The sequence below is a fragment of the Rattus rattus genome, chromosome 1 (genome assembly GCF_011064425.1).
Source record: "Rattus rattus isolate New Zealand chromosome 1, Rrattus_CSIRO_v1, whole genome shotgun sequence".
Lineage (NCBI taxonomy): Eukaryota > Metazoa > Chordata > Mammalia > Rodentia > Muridae > Rattus > Rattus rattus.
Genome location: NC_046154.1, coordinates 255,710,572 through 255,728,699, shown reverse-complemented (window position 1 = coordinate 255,728,699; position 18,128 = coordinate 255,710,572). Strand labels below are relative to the sequence as shown.

Genomic DNA, 18,128 nt, shown 5'->3' with positions numbered 1-18,128 from the left:
TTCTTTGCTGAATGCTTTTCAGTGGAGGCCTAGAGTCTTCTTTGAAGGAAGATTTAAATTAAGCTCTGGCTCATTTGCTTTCAAAATCTGGGGAAGTTCAGAACACCCCCCCCTTTCTTCTAGGACTAGCTGGATGTGTCATTCTGTTTGTAGAAAACTACACATGTCTTATAACATGGTCAAATGTGTAGGCGACAGTCCGCATTTCCTTCATGCTTAGGGAACCTGCACAGTGGTGACTGTCCCAGCCTCATACTGCAGTTTGTTTGTTTGTTTGTTTGTCTGTTTGTTTGTTTTCCCTGAACAGTTAACTATAAGCACCTGTTTATTGACTTTTTCTAAATAAGCTTTTGGATCCACTCCATGTGATGGTTTGTATATGCTTAGCCCAGGGGGTGGCACTATTTGGAGGTGTTGTTGAAATAGGTGTTGCCTTGTTGGAGTAGGTGTGTCACTGTGGGCTTGGGCTTTAAGACCTTTGTCCTAGCTGCCTGGAATCCCATATTCTGCTAGCAGTCTTCAGATGAAGATGTAGAACTCTCAGCTCCTCCTGTATGATGCCTGCCTGGATACTGCCATGTTCCCGCCTTGAAGACTGAACCTCTGAACCTATAAGCCAGCCCCAACTAAATGCTGTCCTTTTAAGAGTTGCCTTGGTCATGAGGTCTCTTCACAGCAGTAAAACTCTAAGATATTCTGCCTAACGACCCACCCCAGCTCTTTAAATCAGGAGTTGAGATCCCTGGTTTGATAACTCAGGTCTCCTTCAGGAATGGGTGTTAGTACTATGTGTTTCCCTCTACCCACTACATTGTCTGTGTTTGATGACTTCTGTGCTGCTGTATTTCTGCATTTTTCTGCTCACTCACATCAAAACACCTAATGCCCCTTGTGATTTAGCCTATGGGCTACTCTCACTGGGTTACTTAAAGGAATATAGATTGATTTAGAACTCATTGGGCATCTCTCAGATAGCCTACAGATTCTACACTAGCTCCATTGTTCTTAGAGGCATATTGCATATTTCTTAAATCCTCTCGGCCTCCCTGAGATGTCCACTGTCCAGATGTGTGTGGTAAGATACACACCCTGAGAATTCTCTGTAGGTCAGGCAGGTGCAGCTTACTGACAGCGCTGTCTGGGTGCTGTGTGCCCTCACTGGTTCTCTGTCTACTGTCCTGCTGCTTAAGGAGAAGTGATCAAACCCTGCAGCTATGCCACAAAGACATCCACCTCTTAAAAGTTTGGAATTCAGTGCTGAGTATTCTGAAACTGTCAGTTCACACGTTAATACCTGGTAGTGGGAGCAGGTGACTGACTTTTGCTCTTATAAAATGACCACTTTGTAAAATGTTTAATGTACTGACTATGAAGGTTTCTATAGCATATATGTAAATACGTATATGATTATACTGCATAAAAGCTTATGTTCTTCACTCTGAACTCTAACTTTGAACAGTGGCTTTCACTTTGTTTAGAGTGTCGTGAGATCATATTATTTTTAAATCACGTGTCTTTGTATTTAAGATGAACTTCTTTCATCAATCGCATAGATGAATCCTACTTTTTAGTCCAGTCTGACAGATCTGCCTGATGACTGGCATGCAAGGCCATTGACATGTGCTTCTCTGCATGCTGAGCTGGAGCCCAGAGCATGGCCCCTGGTGCTCCATTTGTCCCATCATTCTCTGCTCACCTTTCACAGTCTTCCTGTCTTTCTGTAGTAAGCACGTCAGCCGTAGGATTCCACTTTGCCTCCAGTACAGCTCTTGGGCCACGCTCAGCTTTCTTGTGGCCATACAGTTCACAGCCTAGGTGCCTGTCAGTTCACCTTTGTGTGTTTTGCACAGCCTCTCGTACAGTATGAGGACCTGTGACACCAATCTGTCCCTCCTCAGCCAGCATGGGGCTGTGCTTTCCTGATTCTCCTCCGTCTCTCCCCACACAGAGGTTGTCATTGTCACTGTTTCAGTTTTAACTTTCGAGTTCTTCCTGCTGTCTTTGGGATTCTTTTACTTTTTGGTCTAAAAGTGTTCCCTCTGCCTCCGTTTCTGGGATGCTTTTTTCTGCCTAGCAACGTTGGGGTTTTCCTTCCAGGGGGCAGAGCATGTGGCTCTACTGCATTCGGTCTGAGATGCTCCTAAGCCATCTGCCTGGGCTGTGACCTTGTCCAGTTTGCTTTAGAGTTTCCTTTACCAGTGGGGCTGAGCACTCTGACCATGAGGTGACTCAGTCTGACTTGCTCGCCTCTAATGCTCACTTTGTGCTTGCCTCCCAAGTTCTCAGAACTTATTAGCTTCATCCATGTTCTCTGGAAGGCCAGTACATTTCTCCTAGGGTGTTCTCCCTGTTGCTCTAGAGTAGACACCAATCACGGGTACACAGTCTGTACCTTCCTTGAGACCACATGTCACCCCATCATCTTCTTCCTAGTTCTTTCATTCCGCACAGCCCCTGCTGCTGTGATCAGGAGCTTCTCCAGAGTCGAACCTCCCGTAACCCACACAGTGTGGCTTCCATGTGTTTCACTGAAGTCTTCCACAAACTCAGTGGGGACCACTCTGTCTCTCCTTGACTTGATCTCTATTTCTCCAGTTAGAAGGTCAAAATCACACTCTCCGTGTCCCTGTCTAAGCGGTCCAGCCCCTGAGTAGGGTAGGGTTCAGCTCTCACTCACATCTGGCTCACTGCAGTTCCCTGCACACAGCCTCTGCTGCCAACACCAATGCCACCACAGCCGCAGCCCCAACCTCCCCACCGCCAATGCCCTTGGGAGGTGGTGCTGGGTCTCTGGGCTTGTTTGGTACTGACCAGGTGACCTCTTGCTTTTAAGTTTTCACCCACAGCACTTTGATTCTTTCTTCGTGGCTTTGGGTAGAGGGGTGCCTGGGTCTGTCCCCTCGGTGCTAAGGAAAACTGAAGTGGAAATGCAAGGGTTCTTTGGAGTCAGTTGTGTTGGGTGGCACTTTGCTGGGGCAAACATCAAAGAGTGTTTTCCTGAAGTGGACACAGGTGAGAAACTAAGGCAGACTCATGAAGGAACATTTAGCTGAAGCAGACAGGAGAAAGGATGATCTGCTAAAGCAAGCACGTGAAAGGACTCGTGCAGAAGGATTCTCTGCTAACAACATGCATGTCTGCCTTACATTGTGTAGTTGAGCTCTATTTGTCAGGAATCCATGCATGTGCTGAGGCAAGATAAGTGCTAAGGCAAGACATGTAGAGGACATGATGTTTGGAGGGTATAAATAGGACTCCACAGAGTGACAGACAAAGCTTGGCTTGCTGGTGCAGGTAGCTGTGCAATGCTTGTGAGTCTTTGCTGATCTGTGCTTCCCTGAGAGGGGCACAGCTAAGAACTTCCCCTGGCGTTCCTCCTGGCCCCTCCTGGGTTCCTCCTTCCCTCCTGGTCCCTCCTGGTCCCTCCTGGCCCCTCCTGGTCCCTCCTGGCCCCTCCTGGTCCCTCCTGCTGACTCTCACTGAGGATGAGACCCTCACTGTCCTGGAGGTCATGCCACTGGTCCTTCTATTGTCCCTCCTAACCTGGCTGTCTCTGCTAGGTCACCAAACTGATCTGCTGGTGCTGGTATCATTGACATGTTTGTAAGTAAACTGAGCAACCACTAACCTGTGAACTAAACTGTTGATTTCCAGACAACACAGATGGGATTTGCTCTAAAGAACCTTTCTAAACAGGCCCAGTTCCCTGTATGCTTTCTTTTACATTACCTCTAGTGGGTAGTGGGTTCCAAGGGAGGTTAAAGCATTTAAGAACCATCATTAAAAATCAGGTTTAAAAAAACTAAAGTAACAGAAAATGGTTCTGAGCTCTGCTCAGTGACCACAAGTGTGATGCTCATTCTTAGCTCGGACCTTCAGGAACGGACTCCATCTCCACACGGAGGCTTCTGGCCTTTCCTCTGTGTCTATCCTGGCAGGGCCCATACAGCACATCTGGTCATCTATGATGCCTTTCCTCTCAGCTCAGCCCTTCCTCAGACTCTACTGCCTGCACAGAGATCACTGGGGTCTTCGTGGGTCCCTCCTTGTTGTGCCCAGAGAGACAATTGCCGCAGACTGATGACAGGGCAGCTCTGTGGTCCAATTTTGAAGTAGGGCTTCACAAAGCTGCAAATAGAGGTGGGTTTTCATCCAGAGGCTGGCCGGAAGAGACCCTGTTTGATGAAATCCACTTGCTTACAGCTGTATGACTAAAGACCTAAGCTGTGCTGACTACTGGCTGAGGCCACCTGCAGGTCCTGACCTGACCACATGGGCTTCTCCAACCAGCTGCTCGCCTCAAGAGCGAAGAGCATACCCAACACCATTCTGCAAGGCAGAATCCTCAGATGACATGATGAGAAAGGCCTCCCACCAGCATTGCCATCAAGACCTAGGTATCACCAGAACTACAGAACAGATACACAAGAGACAGGAATACCACCACATAGGACATAACTCTACAAACGTACCACCCTAGGGTCTGCCCATCACATTCTCTTCATGCCTGCTCCCCTCTGCATCATGGCACAAAGGAGAGAGCTTGACTCACCAGAGTCCAGCTCATAGAACACCCAAGACTGTGAATGAAAGAGAATCAGGGCCACTCTGCCAGACTGGCAACTCCGAACAACAGGCTAAGGCCTAACTAAACTGAGGAAGACACAAAAATTCCCAGCCAAAAGAGCATAAAAGCCTAGACATATGACAGATCAGCTCCTCAGAGTCAACCCTAACATGGACAAAGTGAGGCTGAAGCAACCATGTTCTCAGGACACATACCACCTCTGCTGAACCAGCCTAATGCTGGGAGCACAACCACCACAAAACATTCTAAGCTGCAACCTAGACCCAAGACCTCCCTGTGCCAGCTTTCAGACTCAGCACATCACAGCCCTGCCCACTCCTGACTTCCCTGCATCCCACAGAGCCAAATACCTGGAGGATGGAGGATGGAGAATGGACAGGAGCATCTATCTGTAACTACTATGCTGGCCTTGGTAATCATGGTACCTCACTGTAAGACTGGGCACTTTTCCAGATTTAGGACCGAAAAAACACAACATAGGAAAAGATTTCCATGTTAGCAAGAGGGTCAGTTGTGCAGACAGACCAGCAACTGCAGGGTGGATGATTCGAGACAGAGAGGAAGAGACCAAGGCTTATGAAGAGGGTAGACAGGTGGGTGGGAAGGAGCATCTTCAATGCACTACGTGATAAATACCCACATGGAAGCCCCTAGCAGTACCTGAAGTTCATCATTCACTTTCTACAGTGAAACTAGGAGCCCTGAGGGTTAGGCCCTTCTGTGAAGACCCAGAATGGCAGACCCAGATCCAGTCACATGGAACTCAGGGTCACCAGAGATGATGGGACACATATGCCATCCCCAAACTGCCAGCATCCAGGAGCATAACCTCACATCATAGTCATTCTTGAGCAGTCTCGGTGTTTGTCATCACCCCCAAAACCACCAACTAGTCGAGACATCATCAGAAAGCTAATCACCCTGCAGCTGTTGGTCAGCAAGCCAAAGACCCTCCAAACACTGAACTCCTACGGTCTGGTGGTCAGCAAGCCAAAGACCCTCCAAACACTGAACTCCTGCGGTCTGGTGGTCAGCAAGCCAAAGACCCTCCAAACACTTAATTCCTACAGTCTGGTGGTCAGCAAACCAAAGACCCTCCAAAGACCCTCCAAACACTGAACTCCTACGGTCTGGTGGTCAGCAAACCAAAGACCCTCCAAACATTGAACTCCTAAGGCCTGGTGGTCAGCAAACCAAAGACCCTCCAAACATTGAACTCCTAAGGCCTGGTGGTCAGCAAACCAAAGACCCTCTAAACACTGAACTCCTAAGGCCTGGTTTTATAAAAATAAAAGTATATTTGAGAGTTTGCTATAAATGTCAGTCCAAGGGCAGCATCTGTCATGGTCATCATCACAGCCAAAGGCCTCAGAGGCACAGTACATAATTCTAAGAGGAAAGAAAGATCTAGGGCTGAAAAACTCCACTCTGAATAGGGGACGGATGGCTCATGGGCTGGGAGGGAACAGGACCTTCAAAATATTCATTTGTCCTTGATCCCACAGGCCCTGCCACAGACCCCTGCCAATGCGGCTACTTAACTCGCGGGTGAGAAAGTCCACCCTTTGACCATGAGAAAGACAAACCACACAGACCCTCTCCAGCAGCCATGAATAGGAAGGATGCTGGGGACATTTCAAAAGCAGATCTGATGGCCTACATTCAGGCCAAGACTTTTCTTCTTGAGGTCAGGGCGAATCTTTGTATTTGGATGTTTCTTTCTACAACGTAATTAACTGGTCTCAGCTCAGCAATAAACCCTGAAGATCAATCTCAGCATGGGGGCCACAGAGACACCATCATCTGGTCCAGAGCTGGCCGGGCTTCATTCCCTTGCACTTTATGGCCCATGGTGGACACGGCCGCTTCCAGGTGGTAAACACTGCACACTTGGTGCCCATCACAGTTCTGCCTCCTTGTCCCAGAACATCTCAGTGGTTGGAAGAAAGATGCGGGGGCAGCGAAGAATCAATGCCAAGGAACAGCGGCCTGGGTCTCTGTGTGGTCCTGGTCTTGCCCTCCCACCTTGCAGTAACTGAAGCAATTTGGCTTTCCCACAGCCATGAAATGGGCTGGGTGAGGGAGTGAGATACCTGAGGGCCTTTCTTTCTAACCGTACTCCTTTGCAGCTGTGCTAAGTATGGCCTGGGGAAAGGGCTCTCAGAGCAACTATTAACATTCTGATGTAGGACAGAACGTCCTCTGCAGTCACAAGCCAACTGCCCATCAGCATAAGGCCTTAAAATGAGGGAGATGGGGGGAGCAATCCTGTCCTGCAGGAGATTTATGTATGGCAGACCAGAAGGCCACATGTCCCAGGATCCTTGGGGCACCCTCATTCTACAAGTGGGATGACAGACTGACCCGTGATGTTAATAGAGCCCTCAACTCGTTCTGGGAGAGTACTGAAGATGAGCTTGTGCTGGGAAGGAAAAGGGAGAGGTAGCAGGGCCTCCAGAAAGCAGTGAGTGAAGGAGGGCCCCAGGTCAGGCTGCTCTCCAGGGTACCGCTTTAAAAGTGGAGATGGAGAAAATGGGCTGTTGGCCTGAAACCATGATCCCAAGACAACCATGTGGACTGAAGCAATCAAAGACTTGTAGCAAAAGCTGGTAGAAGAGCAAGCCAAAGAAAAACCAAAAACATTCAAGCATGGGGACTGGCTCCAGGCTCTCAGAATGAGGGAGGCCAGAGAGCCCTGTGCTGGTTCACAGAGCCTCCAAATCAGGTCCTGAGAGCAGGGATGTCCGAAAGGAACGGAAGGACAGACGCCATCACTGTCTTCACAGATCCTGACGGTATAAGCAGGAGAGCATGGCACTCTGCCCAGAGTGATGCCCATTTAGGAGGAGAGCCAGGGAGCCCAAGGGACCTGCAGGTAGACAGGCATGCGAAGACACAACGACTAGGACACAGGGACATCATCCTCAGGGGAATATGAGCAAGCACTGCGGCCTGGCTCTTGCCTAGCCCTCCACTGCGCATGCTCCTGAGAAAGCCATGGCCTAGGGCTCACACATGGCTTCCTCTGCCCGAGGGACCTTCTCTAGGCTGTGACATGGCCCTATAGGACCTCATTTACACATGTGCTTTCCAATCAGCTTATCTGCATGTCTCAAATGGAATACCATCATCATTTCCAGTTTGGAATCAGCCATTCTGAGGCCTAATGAGGCTGCACACTGGAGACAGGCTGCTGTGTGGCAAGAGGCGGTCACAGTGAGGACTGCCCAGGCCTGAGCCACACCACTGATTGATTCTCTGCTCTCCGACTGCTTACCTTGTCAGGGTAATAAAAATATTTTCACTCAGCTGGTAATAAAACTGAATCTAGTTTACTAGCTGTAACTGAATCCTACCTTGAAAGAATAAGTCAATTTTAACCTTACAATGTAGTCATGACAGCTTTCAGAGAAATTTCATTAAAATCACATTTAACTGGAATTAAAAACCCAAGAAAGGGAAAATGTACAAGGAGATAAAGCCATTTAACAGGCAGAGGTAGGGCTGCTGTTCAGTAATAAGTTCTAGTGTTTTCTTCCTTAAGGAAATGGAAGCAATATCGGTAAAAAAAATATTGACCACAGGCCCCTCCCCAGCTCCCAGCAGTAGCCTTTTCTGTAACTGGTTATCCAGGAGCTACACTGCGTCAGCCACTATAAGCGCCTTTTAACTCTCTTGACCTCACACACAGGACAAAGGAGAGGTCACTAATCTATGCTACTAGCAGGTGATAGCAGGTGAGCTAACCTCCAGATCTGAGGCTGAAACTACCTACCACTGGACAGGGAATGAGACCCAAAATGCTCAAGGTTGGTTCCTGGGCAGGTCTGTAGGCTTTTCTTCCGGAGCACTCAAACTAGTCTCCAGAGCCCAAGTCCCTACTTTAACTCAATACCCACATCTTTCCTGACACCCAGCCTCTAAACTCGAGGGATCTACAGTCCGTCTACCTGGAGCTAGAAGTCAACCCATCCGTTGCACTTCTGCCAGTTGATGGGGTGCTAGCCTACTTATTCTTATTCTTATTCTTATTCTTATTCTTATTCTTATTCTTATTCTTATTCTTATTCTTATTCTTATTCTGCCAGTTGATGGGGTGCTAGCCTACTTATTCTTCACGGCCAGTCTCTCCATCCCATCTGCATCCAGCACCAGACCACACTGGTTCCTGCTGCTACACGCAGTCACAAGAAGCACTTTCTGTGAGACAGGCTGCCAGTTAGTCACAAAACTGTGAAGCTGCCCCGGTCCCCTGACGCTGCTGACTCCACGTGTGGGCTGTTTCTCAGGTAGCCGGTAAACTAGAGTCTGCCTCAAGTATCAGCAGCACACAGCCTGGCCCTAGATGTAGATGCAACTTTATAAGGGGGTCCCACTCCTTGGGGCACACCGAGTACCTTCCACAAAACTATACTCGTCTGTCTGTATCTGGCCCCTTCTTGATGTGAGTGAGAAGGGCAAAGAAAATAGCTCTCATACTTCAGCATCTCAGCATGTGGTCCACACACTGAGGCAGGGCTCAGCACATCACAAACTTCCAAACCTCTAAGGGATTTTATTTCCTTAACAGTTGTTCTATCAGAACTTTCTGGAACACATAGCTTCGAGTGCAGTTTTAGCCAGCACAATCTAAATTCTTCAGCACTTTTGGTGTCTAAGACTGAGCAAACTTCTAGGTTTTGTTCCAAAAGAAAGGGTGGAGGACCCTCCTCTCTTCCTGTCATATCATGGCCCTGTCTTGGAGGATCTGATACTCGGCAAGTTCTTCCATGTCACTTGCCTAAGACCCTAACCCTAACCCTAACCCTAACCCTAACCCTAACCCTAACCCTAACCCTAACCCTAACCCTAACCCTAACCCTACCTCCTCCTAACGGTGAAATCATGACGACAGCTCCTCAAATGTAAGCACACTAACCAACACGCTCTGAGCCACTGTGGACACAGTATTAGCACTCTCCCAAGTTCCCGGGTTGAAGGCTGACTGTCCAGTTGAACCTGCCCCATCCTGGGAGCCAGCTGTGCCATCTCCTGGTCAGTAGCTATAGCCGGAGCACAAGACCTCAATCCAGCATGCAGACTGACCTAATAGGGTATTTACACTTGGAGATGGAGCCCTTTGAGAGCTAGATAAGGTCGTGAGGGCCAAAGCAGCAGATGTCAGTGACATAGTGACTCAGCACAGAGGCCAACATCCTGGGCCACTGCAAAAGCAATCCCATCTTCCTGAGGCTCTGAATGATGGCAAACGTATCTACCAAGGCAGCACGGGAACCTTGCGAAGAATCACTAGTGAGATGGAAGAGGACGAGCTCCACTGAGAACAGTGGATGCCAGCCTCAGCACGGCATCTCACAGTGGAAAGCCAAAGGACCTAGTGCTTATAGAGCACAGTCAGACTTGGCCACAGATGAGAATCCCTTGGAGAAGATGAGAAGCTGCTCCCATCAGACCAGGACACAGGTATTGTCCAGTACCAAGACATCTGCAGGACAATGACAAGAACAATAATGAATGGCCAATCAACACATCTAAAGGATACATGCGTGCATGTGTGTATGTGTGTATCATATGTACACAGCTGTGGATATACATGTATGTAGATGTGTGCATTGAACACTGGTGCTGTCATGCAGGTATCTTTATGTATATTGTGTATATAAACATATAAAAAGATATGCGTATATATGTATATATGTGTGTGTACAGATACATGTGTGTATACAGGTATATAATATTTGTATGCAGTTGTGTATACTTAGACTCATGTACATGTATACCATATGTACAGGTGTGTGTATGTATATAGAAGCATACATATATATGAGTGTGTATGTGTACTTATGTGTATACAAGTGTGTATAATATATATACAGATATGGATGAATGTATACACAGGATAATGTATGTATATAAAGTGTTTTTGTGTATACAGATGTCTAACAGGTATGTGCAGGTGTGGTATATATGTATATAGACATAGGTGTATAAATATACAGGTACATATATTCATAGGAGTATACACATGTATATACTAGATTATGTATAAGTGTATACAGCTAGTGTATATTTATAAAAATATGTATATATAGGCATGTATGCATGTGTACTCAGATATGTGCATGTGTGTATTTTGTGCACACAGGCCCTTATGTGTGTGCTCTATGTACATGTACATGGTTTGTATACATCAATGTATGCAAGTGTACTAAGGCTATGTGTGTATAATTTCAAATAATCTAATACATTTAAGGCCATATTCTCCCCATTCTATGAAGTGTCTGGAGAGAAAAGTGAGCCTATAGCTTAGATTGGGCTTAAATTACACTTTGCCCCTCTGCGCTCATCCTTGGAAGGGTTCCAGATAAGGTACAGGAAGCCCAGTGAAGTCTGAGCTTCAGTGAGTGCTGAGTACTGCCCAGGCATATCTCATTAAAACCTGTCAGTGTTCACCTGAAGGTCAAAGGCCACTGGGCTGTATTTTACTTACTGAATCTGGCACCCTAGACCCATAGCAGCCATGTGGGGTAGAGAATTAGGTGGGAGACAGAGTTAGCGCTGTTTTACTGAAGGGGAGAGAAAGCACCATGAGTGAGGAACCCAGGAAGGCGCATTTCTGTAGCTCGGCAACAGCCTAAGGATGCTATTGCAGCAGTGTCTCTGGCTGACCTTCCTCAACAACCTTTGCTCAGCCTGCTCACCACGGAACTTCCCAGCCCACCAGGCCCAGCAGCGTCCCCTGCTTTAGGCTATCACCAAGAACCTGAGACAAAGCCCAGTAGACCCAGGGCTCCAGAGAAAGTCAAAGAGTTCTTGCCTCTTCTCTACTCCCTGCAGGCACCCTACACTGCCCCGTGCCTCCAGAAACAGTGAAAGGCTAACACTCTCCTGTCCATGAACTAGTTATCTATAATCTCATCTTCTCACGGGGCAGGGCCAGCACTTCTTTGGGCACTGCTGAAGCTGTATATGCTCAAGTGGTCTAACATCAAGCAAGCCCATATGTCACATATGTCACAAGACACATCAGACGTTTCATTATACAGAAGCACCTGTGCCACCACAGACATGACACGAGGAGAAGGTGCTTTGGTTACAGCCTTTGGGAGGCAAAGGCTAGAAGCTTGCTCACATCTGGCAATTGTATTTTGACAGTAATCTAGGCCATGTGATATAGTGGATGCTAATAACAACAAAATGTGCAGGGGATCATTACATTCATCGGGAAAATGTAAATTCTCACTTTCAAATATACACAAGCATTCCAGATGCAACAGGGGCAAGATCACACACCACATTCTTTGGATTGAGATTCCACTAGGAGGCAGGAGACTATCGAACACCTATCAGCACAATAGGAAATTACTAACTTGTGGGAGCAGGTGGCTACTGCCTGTAAAGAGCTTTAATAACCCAGACGAGGTGGACAGTGAACACACGTGTCATCTTCTTTAGCTCACAAACTCCTGAATGAAGTTAAGTAATGAGAGAGGCAGGAGAGGGCAGCACAGGCAGCACAGGCAGCACAGGCAGCACTCTATTCCTGCTTTCTGAGGTGCTCTGTGACACACACCTACTTGAATATGGACAGAACCAACTATGAGACACGCGTAGCTTTTAGTCATTTAAGCCCCTTGGCCATGAGCCTTATTCTTCCTGAATAAAAATGCCAAGCCCTATCCTGACTTCAGATGTTTGTAAAATGAATTCAATAGGACTAAAACTTACAGGACTCTCTGATATCCTTTCTGAGCTGGTGACTGTCGTGTCCATTAGCTGTGCTCAGAATTTCCCTCTCAACTTAGGCTGTCACCTGGCATCACTGTAGCCAAACGCTGGGCTGCCCAATAAAATGGGCTTTTGTTCCAGTCTCTAGTGGGCACACAAGGAACTCATACATGCTTCTCAAGCCATTTCTTTCTCCTCCTACCTCAGGTACTAGCCAAGGACACTTCTGTCAGCTGCTACTACCAGCCTGGATCACAAAGTAAAGGAAGAGCAGCAGGACAGAGCCCCCGGCCTACCACAAGAAAGGCTGTATGAAGACAAAGCCTGTCTAAGCTACCAAAGTGCAGCCACTCTGATTTCCAAGGCAAAAGCCATGCTCCAGCTTCTATTCATGTTGTGGACTTTGACACTCAGTCCCTTGGAATTTGGTCAACACCTTATCCAGTGTAATCTGAGTTCATGGTCATGCACTCAGAAACTACACAGAGGGTCACAGCTAATCTTGGAGAAGCAGACAGGCAGGAATCAACAGAGGCCACTAGAAGAAGAAAAGCCAATGCTGATACAAAGTCAGGAAGAAGGAGGTGGCAGCAGGTACATGTGGGCACAAGAGGAGAGCCACACAGTGAGGGGAGGCAGGCCTGGAGGACAAGCACCACAAATTGGCACCACATCCCAAGCAAGCACCAGAGTATTCAAAACCCACTGGGCTGTCGAGGCTGGTCTGAGGGGCTTGGTCCTTGTCATACACAGTCCTGCACATGGGTCCTGCACAACAACGTCCCAAGACCATTAGTGCTGGTGGTAGCACTTCTGGCAGACGGTAAAGACCTTTACGCCACACTATTACAATCTGGTGGTGATGGCTCTGCAGAGGGGGCCAGAGGTCTGTATCACAGTTCAGCTGCAGATGCCACCTGCTTCTCCCAACAGAGAAACAAGCAGTGTCTCACAGCAGATCAAAAAAATCAAGTGTCTATAAAAGGGGAAAAGCACTGGGTGCTATTTTGAGCCCATCACAAGTGCCGTGCCTTGGCCTTAGTTTACAGTGCCCCAGAGCACCTGGCACTATGTGACAGTGTCTCCTAATACCCATGTACCAGCAATCCAAATATCCCAAGTGAAACTCACTTCTCCTGAGGTGGGGAGGTAGCCTTGCAAAGCAGCCTGGCTCCTTTCCTAGCTGCTCCTTCAACACTAGGGCAAAGCAGCATAATTAGGAGGGAATGGGGCCCTTACCAGGAACCACAGCACTTGGGTTGGCTCCAAGCATGTAGCCCCCATGGGGAAAGTAAGGATTACAAACCAGCTCCTCCTGTGAACATAGCTGCGCTCATGTGAGAATATTGAATCCTTACCAATGTCCTGGAAACCAGTGATTTGACTGGGCCTCTACATTTCAGATGCAGCCAGAAAGAGACTGTACTTCTCTGGAAGTAATGCTGCCTGGTCTGCTGCAGACTTCTTGAGGAACAGCCTTTCTCTCTCCACAGGATGGATATGGTGCTAAGCTGTGTCCTGCATTAGGTCTAAAGCTTCCAGAGACCATTCTCCTGGTTATACCTGGTAGTTCCTAGGTGAGTTTATTCACTTTCCACTTTAATTTATAGGATGCATTTGCTGAAAATGCAGACCCCAGAATGGCGCTCTTTAGCAGACTGATAACATCATCTGCTGTATTTATTGAGACCATTCCCAAGGAACAGCCATCACTGATGGCAATGACTGAAACAGTCCCTGGGTGGGTGCTGGTGACTCATTCCCACACTCAGGAGCCTGAGGCAGGAGGATCAGAGATTGAAAATACCTAACTCAACATAGTGAGAGATTCCTAAGAAGGCAAAATTTCCCCCCTTGGTTGCTTTAATTATATCCATTGATGTATTTGTACAGTTTCTCTGTTGGTTCCATTCAGGATCCACTGGCCTCTTGAATCAGAGAGTTTGGCACCACTGTTTCTTCAGATTACTAACCTCCGTCCTCCTTTCCTGTGGGGATTCAAGTTCATGTTCATGGTCTCTGCCATTCTGCATCTCATGTTCAGAACTCTGCTTCGCTGGGCTTCCCTCTGACCCACCGTCTGGGGCCCTGGCTGCTCTGCTACCGTCATCCGATGTGCTAAGCTCTCCCAGCTCTTCATTAACTTTTGCTTTTTAAGAATCATATTTTATTATCTGTGTGTGTGTGTGTGTGTGTGTGTGTGTGTGTGTGTGTGTGTGTGTGTGTGTGTGTGAGAGAGAGAGAGAGACCATGTCATGTCTATGGGGTGAAGAGCTCCTCCATGGACCTAGTTCTCTCCTTCCACTTATGTGGGTTCCAGGGATCAACCCAAGTCACCACACTTGCATGGCTGATCATTTTTCAAATTTCTAACGCAAAACTAAGCAGTCTTCTACTCTCTGAAGATACAGCCATGATTCCTTTTCTTTCTTTCACAGTAAGAATAGTGGTTTTGCTGTGTGTGCATACAGATCAGCAAAGCTCCCACGTAGTGGCCCTGGCTCTCTATCTCCTTACTCCTGCTACAGAAGCCTTGTGCATGGATCCTCTCTGGCTGTGCACAGGACACTTCAACTGAAAACAGAATATGGTGAGAATTGATGTTTTGAAGGTTTCCTCTACAAAAGATATTGTTTTCCATGTCATAAGCCTTGTGAAGAGAGAACACCAGAACAGAATCTCCAAAAACACAGGTGCCAACAATACCAGAAGCTGTGCTGGGTGATGTGAGGGCCCTGTGACACACAAACATACACACCCTGGTGTGTTACTCTTCTGGCTCTCAGGAAGCAGGCAGCATGTCCCAGGACCCCTATCCTGAGTAGGCCAGAGACCACCTGACACCCCAGAAGGCTGCCAGATTAACAACTCCCTGAGACTACTTGTTCCGGAAGTGGGCACACCCACCAGAGGGCAGTGGCTTTGATGCTGGCTGATCTCACCAGGGCCTGACATGAAGGTCCCGTAACCCTTAGATCTCTGGCAACACAGTATCCCTTCTCTCAAAAGACACTGGTTTCCTTTTCTTTCTTTTGTTCCCCCCCCCCCCCTTCCCCCCCCCCCGCCCCGGGCTTTGGAGCATCCTATGTGCCTGGAGAGCTGTCTTCAGTGGGGAACCCGCTATGGTGAAAGTCCTCGAACTCCACCTTCTCTGAAGTCCCACCTCCAATGGCTCAAGCTGACATTCCAACAGGCTTCCACGATGTCTCATCGGCCATCCGCCTGCTCCAGAGAGAGTCTTTGCTTCCCCTGGTGCCATTTCAAAGGCTGCTGCCTGCTTCCTCCTCTGTATCCAAGGTAGACATGACCCTCCTTCACCTATGCACCCTCATGTCCACCCAGCACCTTCCTTACGAGGTTCAGCCATGCTCCAGAAGCATTACTCAACATGGGAAATTACTTAAAAGTGTCTCTGGAAAATTCTTTACTCCTTACAACAAGAAAAAAGGGGATGGCACCCACCTGCAACAGTCGCCACCCTTCAGGGCCTCTTCCTTCTCAGACTCTGCCTCTCTTCCGACCTCTGTGCCCATTCCAAGCTCCCTGTCTCTGCTCGGCAGTTGCCCTTTTTGACACCACCCCCTTGGAACAGCACATACACCCCCTCGTCGTCAGCAGGTCCACAACCACGTTCCCCTCTCCATGTTAATCCTTTCTCAAACAAACGCGGTCCTTCTACTCCCTAGCACTGCAGAAATCAGGCAAGAGGTTAGGGGCTTTTTTCTACACAGTATATCCTGCCATTGATGAAGGCTTTGTGAGTCCACTGGAGGTGAAGCTGATGGAGCTGCTGCACTGAAGCTTCTCCAAATACTGGTGGGGGCAGGATAAGGAGGCTGCCAGGCAGAGATGAAGGCCCTGAGGACTAGGCATTTCCTGCTTGCACAGTACAGCGTCCTTACAATGAGGCAGCTACACAGATTTCCAGAGCTTTTGTCAAGAGAAGACAAGCAAGCAGGTTGCAGCCTGCCCTGGGACACTGGACTCCATCCTGGGCTGTCGAGAGCTGACCCTCACGTGGAGACATGGGCAGCTCTGCAGTAGTCGCTGCCGCTCTTCTGCACAATCACAGTGTGAATCTGCACTGTGCCTCCTTCTGAACCACAGCACAAGGAAAAAATCAACTCAAGCATTTCCCCAACTGCAGCGCTGGAGCAAGCCAGCCCTGGCCACAACTTAAGGCTCATGGAAAATATAAAACAGACCTTCTAAGGGGCACAGGAGGGAAAGAAGAACCCGTCAGAACAGTGTAACTCGTAGCTCCAGCAAATAGTATTTCAAAGAACTAAATGAGGCCGGGGACACTTGTGAAATCGCTAGTAGGAAAAACCTACAACCAGAGCCAAGCAAGAGCGCAACGTGAGCGTGGAATAAATGCACAGGGTGCACTGACGGAGAAAGAGCGGCACTTTGGAGAGAGCTTGAAAAGCAGCTAAACACACTGAATCCAATACAGCATCCCTAGAAGTGCGTGAGACTTCATAATATGGAAATGAGGCAATAACCATCAGACATAGCGCCGACTCCCAGACTCAATCAAGGAACGCAGTGCAGTTTCAAAGTTTTTGGCTCTGGTTTATAATGTCACTCAGTCATTTCCCAAACCAAGTGTCTTCCTATGAAGAGGGCTATGACAGTTTTCTCCTGCCATGGGAGTGGCCAGGGGAAGGCTGGGAAGAAGCGCGCGCAGAGAAGGTGTGCAGTGAGGACTCCATCTCAGTAGAGTTCTCTGCACCCTCGGTCAGGTGACTTGTCCGACTCAGCTGGGACTCTGGGAAGCGGAGAGAGCCTTCTACAGCTCATGGCTGACAGGCTGCTGTCACATACATACACAGGTCTGGTTCTGCTTGGCGTCACTTTGTTAATGCTCTGCTCATTAATTTAACAAACTATCAGGAGGCCCTGCCTGGAATGGGCAAGCATTATCTCTCAGGTTCATTTAATTAAACTGTGCTGCTGCAGTATGACATTCAGCACATCGTAGGGGGAATTATTTTAAGGACGAAGGTAAAAAGTATTTCAAAGGCCTCACTTAAACATGAAAGCATAATCTAAAATTGCCCGAGCACACACTATAATTTTTCTATAATATTGAAGATGTTCTTTCTGGACTTGGTAATTAATTGGATTCCATGGAGAAATTATTCTATCCTCCTTGATAGCAAATGATACACCAGGCAGGGGAGGCGAGGCAAAGGACAGTCATCAGCAACCACCCTGCCGCCCAGAGGAGAAGCTGCAGCTGACCCAGGAGGGAGGCTGGCTGCCAAGAGCACTGCGGCTCCTTCCCCTCGGAGGCCTGACTAGAGCACAGAATGGGAGGGCAGGACAGCACCTTCTCTGCTAAGGATGCACTTAGCTAAGAGCTAGCTGACCCAGGTACCCTGGACAGATGAGGGAAGGATGGTGGTGTCTGGCTGGGCTGGGGAGCAAGGCCACCTCGCTAAGCTCCCTCTAGCACTCTCAGTGCCGCGGGGAGGGCTGGCTGTGCTGGACGCTGGCTTACCGTCAATCCGGCTCACAAGCTCTTCCAGCATCTTTACTTTCATCTGAATCCCTGGTTGGGCAAAGGTGTAGTTGTCCTAAGGGGAAAAAATAACAACATATATTAAACACACATAAAATAAAGCAACTTTGAGACTTTAAATTCAAGTGCCCAGAACCCACATAAAAGCCAAGCCGCTGTGGGGGCCACCTGTGATGCCAGCACTTGGGAGGAGCAGGCAGGGCATCCCCAGATCATGCTAGCTAGACTAGCCACAACAGGTGAGCTCTGGGTTCAACCAAGAGACTGTACCTCCAAGTAAAGTGG

The 18,128-nt window shown here is 48.3% G+C and overlaps 1 protein-coding gene across 2 annotated transcripts in view; it reads right to left on the bottom strand.

Annotated features, from left to right (window-relative positions):
- Positions 1-18,128, bottom strand: part of Tbc1d22a (TBC1 domain family member 22A) — a 291,146-nt gene that overhangs the window by 115,505 nt on the left and 157,513 nt on the right. For both annotated transcript variants that reach the window (XM_032919220.1, XM_032919227.1), the window contains exon 10: positions 17,823-17,898. In XM_032919220.1, the coding sequence (XP_032775111.1) occupies positions 17,823-17,898 (76 nt within the window). The remainder of the gene's footprint in view (positions 1-17,822; positions 17,899-18,128) is intronic.